Here is a 14,896-nt window from a genome sequence, read left to right as displayed (position 1 = left end):
TTGTTGATATATGAAATCCTTCATTTTTTCACTCTATAGCACTTCTATTGTAAGCTCCTTTTTGCAGGGAGGTTTAAGCATAACTGCTAAGTCATTCAGTCTGGAAGTTGGCATACAAACTGACAGCTTGGAGCTCAAAACTTTTCATCAGGTTTCCTTTAAATAGGAATAGGTTATAAACAATGTGTTCTAGTTTCTCATGGTTTTTATTGTACACTTATGAACAGAAAACTGCTCACTTTTATATGAAGAAATTTCACAAGTTATTAGAGCCTGATTCTCAGCCATGAAACAAGCCAATTGTTGGCAACTCCAGAGGAAGCTTTGCCTCCTGGTTGCTAGAATTAATGTATTAGGCCGGAATTTTCACAATAGTGTGCTGAACACTAATAAATTTGTTAAAGGACTTCAGCAGTCATGCAGTTTCATCTTTGCTTGACTTGGTAGATTGTTCAGACCAAATTTTCAAGAACACCCTATAAATAACTATACTCCATAAGTTATGGCATTCACAATTGCTTGTTGTTAATACTTCTATATATGCATATATTCATGCATATATATTTTGCAGACATGTTAGTGCCTGCTTTTTTAAATTAGGCAATGAAATGTTAATTCAGAAGAATAGAATCTGTTTAGGATGCTTGAGACTTGAAACTGAGTTAAAGTACTGAACAGCAGATACTTTTTCACTGCAAGTGCTTAGCAGCTGGGTGAGTTTTGCACACAATTGCCATGGGGAAGTCATGGTCAGTGTGGACAGAGCATGCCGACTGTTCCTATGACTGAGCCTTCCAAAAACAGATCCTTTGGCAATAGAAACTACAGCCATTTCCTTCCAGCTGTAGGTAAGTTTTATATGTAAGGTAACTCATAGAAATCTTGGAGTTTCCACAGAAAAGGAAGTTCAACTCAAAGAACTCTTAAAAATTACAAATATAAATGTATGTTTGTACACACACCTACATGTATATATATACAGTCACTTATATATACACGTTTCTCTACCTTGTTTATTTTTTTTCTCCCACTTTTATTTGACAGCTCGAGATTATCCTTGGATCCTGAAAACCAAGCGACCAGACAAACTGAGAGATGCACTCAAGGAGGTAGAGGTATGGTTCAGAAAGTTTTGAGCACAGCAACAGCTAATCTGCTTTTCAAACCTCTTTCAACAGCTTTAATTTTCATAAAGATTCAACTCTCCCAGTGATGATAAATGTGCTTTTGTCTGGTGGGCTCTTCTAAAACAGCTGCATCTTTGTGTGGCATTTTTCATCTGTAAACTTGAAAATCAGAAGTCTGTTAACTGATAGTGACAATGTGTGCTGCCAACTCCACTCTCTGTTTTCTGTTGTCCTTTAGGACTTAATGCAGAACAGTCCATGTGTGCTGAGCAAATGGAAGAACAAACATACCTGCCAGGTACAGTGTCATCAAAAGGTCTTGCAGTGTTCAGTCAGTGGTGCTGAAGAGCCATTCAGTGACAGGAGCAGTAATATTAAAATGTTAACAGAAAAAATCACTGGATTTTTAAAAATATGTTGGCCCTTCTTACGTAGATTTGGTTTATTTAAATTTCTACCCTGAAATACATGCCTCAAGTAAAAAGCCTGGGGTTTATCAACACAAAGAAATTACATTAAAGGGCCCTGAGTCTGTGAGATGATGGTGATGATGATGATGATTACTATTATTATTGTTAATTATTGTTATTATTACTATTATTGTTTGGGGAAACTGAAAACATCCTGTACCTCAAAATAGTAGGCTGAGGGAGCAGCTATATATTAAAATATATAGACAGGTCTGGAATCTGTGTTATATTATTTTTATGTCTTAATTATTTACATATCTGTCACGAATCTTTTTACTTTATGCTTGTGTAATATGGGAGGGAAGTTATAATTCTAAACCAACTAGATCATTAATCAAGTCATGGAATAAAAGATATTGTGACATGTGGCACACATATAGTTATGTTCTCCAGCTATATGAGTTCCACATTTTGTGTACAAGAAACCCTTTTTCACATCCTCATTAAGACAGAACAGTAGGGCAGGGAGGAGAGCTGAACATGATGTGCTCCACAATCATGTGCTTCTTCTGAAAAGCATATGTAGTGAATTTTATATGTTTATACAACCTTCATGAGAAAAATGCATCATATTTGAAACTGCTTTGGCATGTGGAATACTTGTCAATATTACTGTTTCAAAAAAGGAATTTTGTCTTCTAATTTTTATACTTTTTCAGACTCATAATTTTTTTCTTCTTATTCAAGTAGTTTCAAATGTGTGTCAGCAGAATGTTTGTTAAATATCGGAACACTGTACAGCTAAAATTCCAGAAATGCCTTGAAGAATAGCAAAATGTTTAAATACTTGACATGCCAGATGGTTTGTAGTCTTTTCATATAAATTATAAAAATATGATTGTCTAAGCTACATTTGCCTATCAGATCTTACTGCTAGTAAATGTATATCATTCACATACAAATTACATAGTATACATCTGTGAATGTTAATCTTCTAGAGCTGATTTAAATATTAATTGTATGCTAATTGGGGGAATAATTTTTTCATGTCATTATTGTTCTGATTAGGAAAGAAATTTGGTTAAGAAATACTAAGTCAATTAGGTGTGAGTGCGTTCATTTGCCTCCCAGTTTGCTGTCTTCTCATTTGCTCTCCCTGTCCATTCTCCCTTTATCATTTTCCTTCCCCTCCCATTCAGCAGCAACCACCTGCAGCGTATACAATACATACTTTGGAAAAGTAAACTTCTTGCCAGGATGTGTCATCCTGCCTTTACAATATAACACACCTTTGGCTCACTATCAGTTCTGTATAAAACTCTTCTTTATTTTTTGACTTAGCACACTCTAAGCTATTTCAGGCTTACATCAACATGAATGAGATGAATACAATTTAACTTATTTCTTCTACAAGATGGAAAAGAAAAGAGATGGGTGTTTTCATCCTAGTATATTAGGTATTGAACCATGTAAAGGGGTAGTTTAAAAAATTTAGTATTTGAGGGGTTTTTTTAGATGGCTGCTAAGGCCAGAGTATAAGTGATTATATAGGTTATAACATAACCAGAGTGAAAGTTATAGATAAAAATCATAGTAATTTCCCTGTCCTTAAATTCTGCTTTTGGTTTCTCAATCTCAAAACAAAATGTGTTTTGTTTAATAGTGACTGATTATTGAAGTCTCCAACAAGGGTTAGAATGTTTTGCCAAAACAATTGTGTTATTTCACTTTCTGTCTTCCTGAAAATAAAAGACCTCCAGCAAATGAAAATAAAATGGAGAAAAATGAATCATTTGGAAGAGTCTAGAACAGAAAAGCTGTCTTCTATCAATTTTGATGTCAGATGGTTTGTTTTTCTGCTGCTCATCTGTCTTTGAGCATTTGGCAGCAATAATTGGACTGTACCTTTTCGATGCAAATGTTCTGAAGCTTCTGGAAAAGATGTATATTTATTTTTTACTTCTAAGTAGAATACTAATTAACTGTTTCAGCAGAGAGTGTTTACCATGCAATGGTGTCATCTGTGGCATAACACTGCTGTATTCACAGCCTTTTTTGGATGAATACCAGAGCTAGTGGTAGGAGTCCATGTTTGCATTAACTCTGGAGAGTTAAAGCAACATTACAGACAAACAGCATGAACATGTAGGAAGTTACCCTGATTATCATAATTTCAATGTTTTGGGCTAAATTTGAGTATATGGTTTAATTATAGTATCTATTTTGCCTTTGTTTTTAGTAGCAATACAATTTCAAATAAGCTGCTTTATAGAAATTAAAATATTTAACTCAACAGCTACATTTTCCCATTTTTCATTAAATGTTTATCTGTAGCTGAAGCAGGAGCAGTTCCCTTTGTATTGTAGTAGCAATGTGGCATCCAAAAACTCAATGGCTGCTGTACCTTGAGCAAGACAAATGGAAAGAAAACTGAAAAGTGATGCAATGAAAACAAGACTATTCTTTAAAAGAGTAGTATGATTTCCCTTAGATTTTGTGAAAAACAAGCATAGGGCTGCTTCCAGTGTCCCTTCTGTAACCTAAATACCACTATTCTTAATTCCTCACCCTTCCTCCAGCACTTCCATCTTAGAACTGGCCCACAGGCAAAAATTGGCGGCTGTTATTTTAAACACGCATCAGCTAAAAATAAGCGTGCTGTCATGTTAACTGTTTACATGCAAATGGCCAATTAGACTTCATGCATATGCCCCAGAGACAAATCCAGTTGTTTTGCCTGGAGATTATCTTGTCCATTGCATGAGTCTATTTCTCAAAGTTGGCTTTTCTATACGAATTTGCTTAGAACGACCATAATGATGGCCTGGCTTTCTACCTTTCTTAGCGTTTCATTTTATGCATCAAAATTTATCCTATTATGGGTTTTTTTGGGGCCCAATCAGTGCATTGGAAGTTTCATATTTTCTTCCTTGTCCATGGCCAAAAGAACCCCGATGGCCTTTATTTTTGCAGTCCTAAGTATACATTCCAGCACTGCTTAGAGCTTCTGAAATAGATGATGTGGCAGTTCATGTAAACATAACCTAGACAGTACAGGGAATTTTGTCAAGGAGCTTGCTCTCATATTTAAAAGACCTTAGTTGAATCCTAAAGGACTGAGGTCTTTTCTTTAGCTCTGTTCCAATAGGATCTGAACCCACACCATTTCTGTATGGTACTTCTGACCCCCAACTTTGATGACCTGTGCTGAGTTGTTGAAATAATCCTGTAATCTTCAGTTAGCTGATGTCAAAGGAAAATAAATAGACCATAAAAGAAGGATGACAGGAAAAAGACAAGAAGTCTTTACAATAAGATGCCACTGTACTCCTCAGCTTTCCCTGCCAAGGAGTAATGACCTGAGCAATTAATTTTATCAGTATGGTTGAGTTTACTCAGCTCAGCTCTGGCTGCTTCTTTTCTTGGTCTCCTTCTCTAATTCTCTGGAATGCCTTGAAGTTTTGCCACAAAATCATGAAATCTTCCTATGAAATGATGCCATTGGTTAAGGTTTGGTTTTACAATATAAGGCAGTAAAAATAAATGAGATCTGGCTGAAACATTTGATTTCCAAATTTTTTCAGTTTTACATTTGCATTATGATGTTAAATTAAACACATGCCAACCTTGTCCTACATTTTATTGTATAAAAGCCAAGAACTAGCTATGAATCATATCTGTTACCTGCTAATGAAAAAGATTTATGTATACTTTGTTAACGTGTTTTGATTTCATTTAGTTGTATTTGTGTTGCAATTTATGTATGTATATAAATAGTTTTTCTATTGCCATTGTCAACATACTTAGAACTGGATTCTGAATTGAGGTCCACAGCAATATTTTCTGGCTTGTTCTATCAGCTACAATGCCCATTAGCAAACTGATTTAGCAAGACACATGGTGACATAACACATTTGATACCAAAACCAAGACATTCTGTCTAGAATACATGAGAAGCCAGCACTCATCCCCAATTACCAAGAGGAACACTGCCCTCATTTTAAATTCTTTTGGTTGCTTTTGATCACCACCATTAATGTGTTGTATGGTTTTAGATATTTGGAGCTAGAAGTACAAATGCATTGATTATTGTGAAACAGTAACGTGTAACAACAATAACTTCATCTGTAGTAAGGCATGCAACACTGTAATTACAGTGGGGTGGCTAAGAAAGCAATCTGGAATGAAGAGGTGGGGAAAAACCCTGGGAACCTGCTTGAACAAGAATTGCTTTGCAATTCTCTTCTCCTTTTGCATATTCCTTTGTCAGTTGGGCTCTCTAAGGGAAAACAGTTTGCAGCAATATTTTTTACAGGCATATTCTCTCTTCCAATTTCAATCAGATAGAAGCAAATCCTGGCTTTTCTCCACAGGTATCTTTTTAGGTAGAAGGGCTGATAAGCAGCTGAGCTGCATGAATGAGGAGTCAAGGGCTCAGGCTTCTGAGGATAAAGGGATCCACTTAAGTAGATGCTTAAGTTGTACTAAAGTCCATAAGTCATGAACCTGTACTTAAGTCCTTTGCTTAATAAAAACTAACTCAAATACGTATTGGAGCACTTTGCTATTGGGGAAGGGCTAAGTCTTTCCCTGAGTATCCTCTGCTGCTTATGTCTTTCTTGCTCAGTGGAGAAAAACTTTTTGCGTATAAAATACGTAATCCCTTCTACCAAAGTCTTCACATTCAGCTCCTCAATAACACAGAAATTAAGTGGCCCTTCCTTCCCAGCATGTAGAATGACCAGGTGTCCAAGCATTTTACTCAAACTGCATTCAAGTACAAAGTTTCTGCCTTATTCTTCCAATAGGTATGAAGTCATGTTTTCATATTTTATTTAGGAACGCCTTGTGACTGTTTAAGCTCTGGAGATAACTCCTTGATTTTATTTTTCCCATCACAGTACTTCAATCTGAAAAATTTATGATGTGTTTCATCATTGTGAATTTCTTTCCCTAATTTAGTATCTGTTAGATGGAATGATGTAGTGCCTTGTGTAAATAATGCCTCTTATATTGGCTTTTATTCCTTCGCACTGATGGGCTCTTCCCTTTGGAATTGGATCACTGTGTATCGGTGTTCAAGCCAAGTTTGCAATCTTCCCTATTTGCTTTATATTCATTCTTGCTTGTGATTGGACTGCTCCCATCCACCAAAATATGAGTTTAACTAGTCAAGCTTATGTGTAACAGCACCTAAATCTTATTATCATGGAGCAGTCTTTGCACAGACTACACAGAATGTAGCAAATTGAAATAGTGGGTTCAATTTGAGCACATAAATATTTTCTCTTTTATGGAATATCTTTGATGAAAGATAGCACAGAATCATAGAATCATTTAGGGTTGAAAAACCATGTAAGAGTGAGTCCAGCTGTTAACCTAATGCTCCCAAGTTTATCACTAAAACATACCCTTAAGTTCCACATCTACATGTCTTTAATACCTCCAGGGGTGGTGACTCCACCACTGCCCTTCTTTCTTTAAGTACCTGCTTGTACTTCATGGTAAACTCTAAGAACTAATTTTTAAAAAACTTCAGTTCTAATCCAAAGATTTTTAAAGGGAGATGGATGAAATCCTAACCTTACATGGCCATATAGTTTTTAAGGTCTCTGATTAACTTTTTAAATTTAAACTCTGAAGTTCCTAGAAGAATGAACTTAAACCTATGGACCAACCACACTAAGTTATTATAACAAAAATTGGTTAAATTACAATTTAAGATTTTCCCAAGTGTCTCAAACTTCTGAGGAGAATAATGGGAAAGAATGTTTTGCTGTAAAATGAAAGAAGGAGGGAGCACAATGGGAGAAACAATAAAAGTCATGGAAATGATTCTACTTTTACCTACTATCTGTGGTTCTGGCATGCCATAGTGATATGTAGAGATCTATACAATACTGAAAATCCATAACACTGGTTTAATGACCAGTTTCATAGATGCAAAGCAAAGCACACCCATTAGCACAACATTTTATATGTATATAAATGTCTTGTCATGAAAGACTGGAGAGGTTTTCATTGATTTCTATTATAGCTCTGTAACAGGTGTGATTTATGCCATTACCAGGAAATTAATACATAGGCATAAAGTGAATTTATACCCTGACTGCCCCATCCCTCTTGTTGGCACATAACACTGAAAGATTGGGGGTGTTTTACTCTCCCCTATCAGGCTGATATCCCTTCCGTAATTTAGAACTGAGATTTCTAGAGTATTTATGTAATTTTGCTTGATTGTTCCCTACATCACCATTTGGCAGCTCCTGGGTTTCAACCCTTACTTTTACCAGCAGGTTTTTCGGACAGTTATAGCCAACTGTAGTCAAACCTTGCTGGACTTCATGTTGCCAAGTTGGAAATAAATTGTGATTTTATCTAATCTAACTTCAACATAAGGACAAATTGAAGTTTTGAAAGATTGTAATAAAAGCTGCATGAGTGTAAGCGTGTCTAACATTTTTACTAGGACAAAACCTTAAAGGACATCCATCATGACAGGGAATATTGAAACATTGACTATATGTATCTGTCAAATGAATGTATGATTAGACTTTGGCAGGATGGGAACTGATCATTTGTTCTTAGAAATTAATTCTACATCACAGATTTTTTTTGTTTCTGTTTCACACATTACTAGACTTTATTTTTAAAAAATGTTGGTTAAAGGTGTTAGAGCAAGAAGGTAATTTCTTTAAGTACACTTGTTCTATTCCTTGGAGAGCACAGAGGTATAGTAATATAGCAAAATATGTAAAACTGAGAGTTTCCATAACTGAATTATCAGGAGCAGAGCATTGCACAAGGGGCATGCCCAAATAGATCACTACATTCCTGTTCCTCATACTTTTTATTTATTATACAGTCCAGTGGATTTCACTGCAAGAAAGTTCTAAAGATTATATTGCAACCATGTTTGTCTCACAGCTCCAGCAGAGAAAAAATGGGATTTTTTTCTGCCAAATTCTCCTGCAAGAGCAAGTGTTTCTTTAGTAGTTAAGTTTTTTAAAAGCACAGAGATTTCTTTAAAAATCGAATGTTAGGTAGAAGTAGGAGCTGGAGTGCCAGATTCCTGGCCTTTGATGGGCCCTCTGGACTTGTCTGCAGTGGTCTTTCCATTGAGAATTCCTTTTATAGGCTTTATTTTCTGAATTCCTTTGCTGTAGTAGTTGCATTCAGAAAATGACTAATGGTTTAATTATGCAAAAATAAATGTTTTTCATAACTCCTCCCACTGAGCATTCTCTCTCTCATAGAAGATATTGCATAAGAAGGAGCTGATAAATACTGTAACTTAGTATTCAAGATTATATGTCATTTAATTTAAATTAATTAGGCATGAATATTCAATTAACTTTGAAATAACCCTCTGACTGTTCTGTCCAATAGTTTAAATTCTTTCTTTCTAAGAGAGACATCTATAACATTATGTCAAGGAGTGAATGGATTTATTGGGAGCTCACAGCTATCTCTGTGGTAGGGTACAATTATTTAATTTAAACAATATATGAATGACCAGAAATAACAAGGATAGCAAAAAGGTGCTGGTTTTAATCTGTGATAATAATATAGAATTATATTAAACCCTACTTTATATGTTTTTACATGCAGACTATGCAGTTACTTTATACAGAAATACCATGTCCATGGACGATAGAGTGATCAGTGTAATTCATTCCCTCATTCAGAACAGAATTTTGATCTCTGTTTTTAACAAACTAATTCAGTAGATTTTATGTAACGTTTGGGGACTTAGCTGCTTCTTCAAGAGTTCAGCAATTGTAGTTCTTGTGCCCTTATAATTCGGTGTCATGTTGCATCTCTCATTGAAAAAGCTTTCAAAGTCATTATAAGACATCTTCACGTCAATGATAATTCATTTTTGTAATTTTGAAAATCAGATTACTACGTAATGGACGGCTGCTAATACGTACCTTAGAATGTTTCACTTTATTAATGATTTCTGATGTCTTGTTTTCTCGCTCTTTGGATTCAGCTCCTCTTTCACTCAGGTGCTTTGGTGTCCCTAAGCCTTTCTGGGCCACAGCTGGAGAAAGTGGTGATTGACAGGACCCTGGTGGGGAAGCTCATCTCCGACACCATCAGTGATGGTAATTACACCCATGTGCAAATCAATTGCCTACATTAACAATAGAGTAGAGAAACAGTATGTCAACAGGTAGACTAATTATTGCCACTGGGGACTTGCAAACTAAACAAGTAATTGCATGTAATGCTATAGTTACAACCCTCAGGACTAAGAACACTTTAAGAATAATATTTAACATCAAAGTTTTCAGGCTTGTCAAATGCTGCATGGGTTTCTAAAATTCCATTTCTTACACGTTGTAACCGCTGTGAACATGCCATTTGAACTTGTCATGTTTATTTCGTAGGTGGGAAAATGGGACAGAACCAAACATCAGCCAATCGAATAGTTACATGGGATAAAGCTGTTATTAAAAAAGGCTGGATAACATCAGTTATGTGGAGGTGTTCTCATTCAGTTTCTTGATACCCAGAATCTCACTACTGTTATTAACTAGTGACTGCTAAAAATTAGGTTTTCATTTAATGCAGAAGAAAACTTACAAAAACATCCCTTTTTCCACAGCTGTATGATATGACTCATATCATTGAGAAATCAACTGGTATCTTGGCTTCTGCACAAGCAGGAGTATGAAATTTTGGTGTGAGCCATATTACATGTGCACTACCTTCCAAATTCTTTAAGAGTAGACTCACATTACATCCTTCTAGTAAGAATATGAGCTTAATTCTGGTTTGATCTTTAATGATTTGTTTTTCTCTCTACCCAGGCATCATTGTATATTGGCCTAGTTTTTTAAGAAACTACAATACTGTGTCACTCTGATCTTATCAATATATAGTAGTTTAGTCTTGAAAATTAGCATTAATATAACTATGTTAGTAGAATCTTTATTTATAAAAAAATTTAACACTGACCTCATTTTTTGTTAACTAATTACACAGAGAGCACAGAACATGTTTACTATCTTGTCTTCTTTTTTCACTCTTCACCTTAATTACTGGACTACTAATTCCATCTAGATTTTTTTGCCCTCTGTTTCTGGAGGGAGGATTTCCTACTTTCAGGTAGGAAAAAAATTAGGAAAGCATGGAATCTAATGTTATACCCAAATTGAAGTAGTTTGCGGAAATTATTTGGAGTACTTTGTCTTTAAAAAATAATAAAAAAATAAATTATATGTATCATGCCTTACCTTGGCTTAATATGTCATAGAAATACAAATATTTGTTTAGGAAATACTGCTAACTAAAAAAGCTTACAACTAAAGCAACAATAAAGCAACAAATATGTTTTGCTACATTTAGACCACTATATTTATTACATAAATAATATTATATAATGTTTTGTCCTTATTTTCACTTATTCAAGATTTTCTTAAACCTCCATGTTTGCTAATACCCAGATCTGAAGGTGAAATAAAATTGCCTCTGTTCAGTAAAAGCAAACCACTCAATAACTTTCATTGCAATACAGTTTTTATTGTCATGAACAATAAAAGAAGATGCTTTTGTTATCCACACAAATAGTGCTCAAAATACAAATTTTTATACTGAACTATCCTTACATGAGAAACATGAGATAATGTTGTCTTAGAGGAAATTAATTTTAATTCAACAAAATAGCACATCTTTCCAAATCTGACTTCAAATTACATTTGTGATTACAAAGTTGCCCAAGAGAAATTCTACATTTAGTACAAGAAGCCTGTATAAAAAGAAAAATTCTTACTTCAGAAATGGATAAGGGTTACAATGTGCCAGAATTACTTATGAAATGTTGTAATTCTCATTCGGAGTAGCATGTCCTCTTAACATTTGGAATAAAGGTCAGACTGTGTGCACAAAATACAGAATTACTACTGCTTTTATAATCCTCCTGCGTCTAAGAAAGTCCTCCTGATTCTTATTATTTATAGGCAAAATTTCATCAGCATCTGAGGTGTGCTGCAGCTCATCTTTAACATAAACTATGTCTGTGAGGACATCAAAATATTTTAACTGTGTACGTACATATTGAGGGTACCATGTTCAGTGGTTTTCAATTTTCATGTGTGTGCAGGATCTCAGTTCTAGCTTCTGAATCATTTTATCAGATGCTTTATCACTTTTTTTTTTCCAAAAAAGCTAGTGTTGATGTTACATTTCAAAGGCAATTATTTGGCTCTAAACTCTACCCTTTAGCATTTGCATACCAGCTACTTCAGAGTTGTGCCAGGACATGACTGTTGGAAAATGAAAGTGGTTATAAATCAGACTAAAGAAAAGCAAAGCTGAGTAGCCAGTTTTCCATGCTTATATATAAGACTAAACTGTCAATCTACTTAAGGATATGTAAAATTTAGATTTAAGAATCTGGGATATTAGTAATAAATGCTTTTTTTTTTTAGTTTGTTTTTCAGAGGTTATTCCACAGAGTTTGGTTTGTTTGTTTCTAAATCTGGTTCCACTTTAATTGGCATTTTCCTCTTAGGAGAGATTTCTGAGTTTAGTCTGAGCTCAGCTTTCTAGATTTATTTTAAACCAGCAGTGATTCTTCAGTGATCTGGTACTACTTACCCCAATGACTCACTTCATACTCAGACATCTCTTCAAGTATGGGTGCTGCTTGAATAACTGGGTAACACTTGGGAAAAACCCTAAATACTATTTTCTAAGTAATTTTCATTGTCAGATTAGTTAATCACTTTTATGTTGAACTAATTTGGTCTAGCACCCCCGTATGACAACAGTGGGGATTCCACTGAGCTTTTCCAGACTTCAAGGGAGTCTTTTCCATCTTGGTTGCTTATATTGTTTGGGTACTCCCATGTGAAGCTTTCAACGAATTCGTAACCCCTTGGAAGCCTAATCCTGCATGTAACAGTCTCCTTGGTGTCTGCAGCAGCACCAGGAATCTTGCAATGTCAAAATACCAGATACACCTCCAGTACTAATTTGCTTTTATTGCTCTTAAGCTAAGTTGTCTGAGGTGCATTTCTGAAATACTGGTGGATGTAACCATAGGAAAAAGAAAATACTGAAGGCTGAGTACTGACATGAAAATTAATGTGGAAGGGCATAAAATGTATATTTGAATGTAGTGGCAATTTGATATGAGATATGTTTTAGGATATTGCAGGGCTTTCAGTGTAATATTTAAGACACGGTCTTGAAAACAATTGCTTTTTGCAGCGTCTCAGTGGAGTGTTTGTTTTGTTCCTAGAGACAGGTATTACAGTGCTGACAATTTTTTTTTTTCAGCTGTTCTTACAGACAATTTCATCATCTTGTCATTTGAGGACCATAACCAACTCTGCTTTATTCAGTTTACAAAGACAATGGATTCTCCCGATGTAAACAAAAGACTGGAAAAACTCTCTTGTTTGGACTTTAAGGTATAGATGCCAATGGTGACTGCAAATATTGCAGGAACTATACATCATGAATCACTGGTGTTCACTGATACTGTGTCGCAGCATAAATTGCAAACCTTTATATAATTGACCAGAGCAGCTCAAACTCTAAAAATGGCAATTACTGAAAAGTTGAAAAATATTACAATGGCATTCTGAGTTAAGGAGTTAAAATACTGGGGGGATCCAGATTGCTACTGTGTTTATTTTCAGGCTCAGACACACATTTGAGTTATCCCTCCTTGACAGATTACCTTGTGTCCATTGAGCAGCAATAAGTGACCCTTGGCACATTCTTGGCATCTAACAAGCATGAAGCAAAGTCTGTAACAGTAAACCTCAGTGTAAAAGATTTAAGTTTAATGTGTTTTACCCGTTGTTTGTTGTGGGCTGAAAACACACGCACGGTCAGTTACTGTGGCTCAGCTGATAGACACAAACACATGAAGCTCTGATAATTCAGTCTTCTGTCTGAGCTCCAAGACTGTTGTAATTCTTGGCAGAAATCTTAATTTCCCTTCTAGTCACAGTAATGGTGTTGTTGGGAGTGTTGCTTTTAGAATTAAGCTGCCGAGTAAGGAGTCAGGATATAGAAGCTGAGTTTCTCACCACTGGCCAACTGTGTGTGTGACCTTAGGCAAGTGACTTGGTGCCTCTGTTTCCCAATTGACTAGTTACGCAGTGAAGATTGAAATACTCCTTTTTTGCAGCACTTTTTGTGTGAGTGTGTCTTCACTACAATGACAGCAGCAGCTGAAAGGTAGCCTGGAGAGAGCTGAGCTGGCTTTAAACTAGCCAGTCTGGAGCTCAGTGGAAACCAGCTCATCTCAAGATGAATTACATTGTGTCTTGTATGGATTGATCTGGGTAGACATAACTTATTTCAACCATAAACACTTTGGCATCAGGACACCACTTCCTTAGGTAGAAGTGGCTGGTGCGACAGCAATATGAAAAAATAATCAGCCAAAGCAATTATCTTTGAACAGTTGAAATAGGGAAGGGGCTGCATCCAATTCACTGCAAGAATGAAGAAGGGTCAAGCCTTTTCCCAAGAAATGTAGAAAGATGTTGTGAGCAAAAGAGAGAGTTTGTATTTATTTCAGACTGGATAAACATTAAAGAAAACAATCTTATGCTAGCAAATATTTTCCCCTTGACAGCCCCTCAGTAATTTACTTCCTCACATAAGGGAGCTTGCATCTGCAAGGCAAGCTTTTTAAGGATGTGTTTAATTTAAGTTTTGCCATAATGTGTTTTAACTTGCTTGGTAGAAATACTTTCTGCTAGGATTAATATCTAATACATTTTCCAGGCTGTTTCAGTTCAGGGCCTCTTTTCAGCAATGGCTTGTGTTTGCAAGATTGATCCAACCTCTGTAACGTGGATTTGAGACAGTTCACTGTTCACTGGGAACCGAGCTGATACATACTTTACTTTAAAATGCTGTGCCTTGTGCCTGGCCTGTGGCGTTCATTGCAGCTGTGCTTTAGGAGCGAGTGTGGTGTGTGGTGGGGCTTTCTTCTCAATAGCACTAAAGTTTAACGAAGAAGCTGTGGTGAACTGCCTTTGCCATTGAAGTGTGAGGGCCACAGCTTCTGACTTAATGTTTAGAAAAACCAGAAGTATCTGCTGCACTCCTTAATAGGGTTGTTAAATTCAGTTCTTTGCTGACACAGCTGAGCTTCTCAAAACACCTCCATGCTCAACGTTAACTTTGCTTTCTCTTGAAATCAGTGGGAATCGCTGTGGAACATTTCTTTGCTAGCCAAAAAAAAAGGCATTTGCATTTTTTAATTGAATGTTCTTTTGTGTGAGGCTTGCTAGTTAGGCAGCTAAATATAATTTTTATTATCTTTGGAATTCCACCAGTGTGAGACTGCAGAAAGTATTATTCACTTTTGCAATAATATTG

The 14,896-nt window shown here is 35.7% G+C and overlaps 1 protein-coding gene across 11 annotated transcripts in view; it reads left to right on the top strand.

Moving 5' to 3' along the window:
- The window catches only part of LOC125323529 (WD repeat containing planar cell polarity effector), a 149,534-nt gene that overhangs the window by 50,328 nt on the left and 84,310 nt on the right, over positions 1–14,896 (top strand). For 10 of the 11 annotated variants that reach the window (XR_007202547.1, XR_007202548.1, XM_048298593.1 and 7 more), the window contains 4 exons: positions 1,045–1,115; positions 1,366–1,425; positions 9,534–9,648; positions 12,830–12,963. Coding sequence is in view for 9 of the 11 variants with exons in the window: in XM_048298593.1 (XP_048154550.1) it covers positions 1,045–1,115; positions 1,366–1,425; positions 9,534–9,648; positions 12,830–12,963 (380 nt within the window). In the remaining 2 variants the exon portion in view is untranslated. Of the gene's footprint in view, positions 1–681; positions 849–1,044; positions 1,116–1,365; positions 1,426–9,533; positions 9,649–12,829; positions 12,964–14,896 lie in introns of those variants that run through there. The other variant, XM_048298592.1, reaches the window with a different exon arrangement.

The sequence above is a fragment of the Corvus hawaiiensis genome, chromosome 3 (genome assembly GCF_020740725.1).
Source record: "Corvus hawaiiensis isolate bCorHaw1 chromosome 3, bCorHaw1.pri.cur, whole genome shotgun sequence".
NCBI lineage: Eukaryota > Metazoa > Chordata > Aves > Passeriformes > Corvidae > Corvus > Corvus hawaiiensis.
This window is presented reverse-complemented; position numbering and strand designations above follow the sequence as displayed.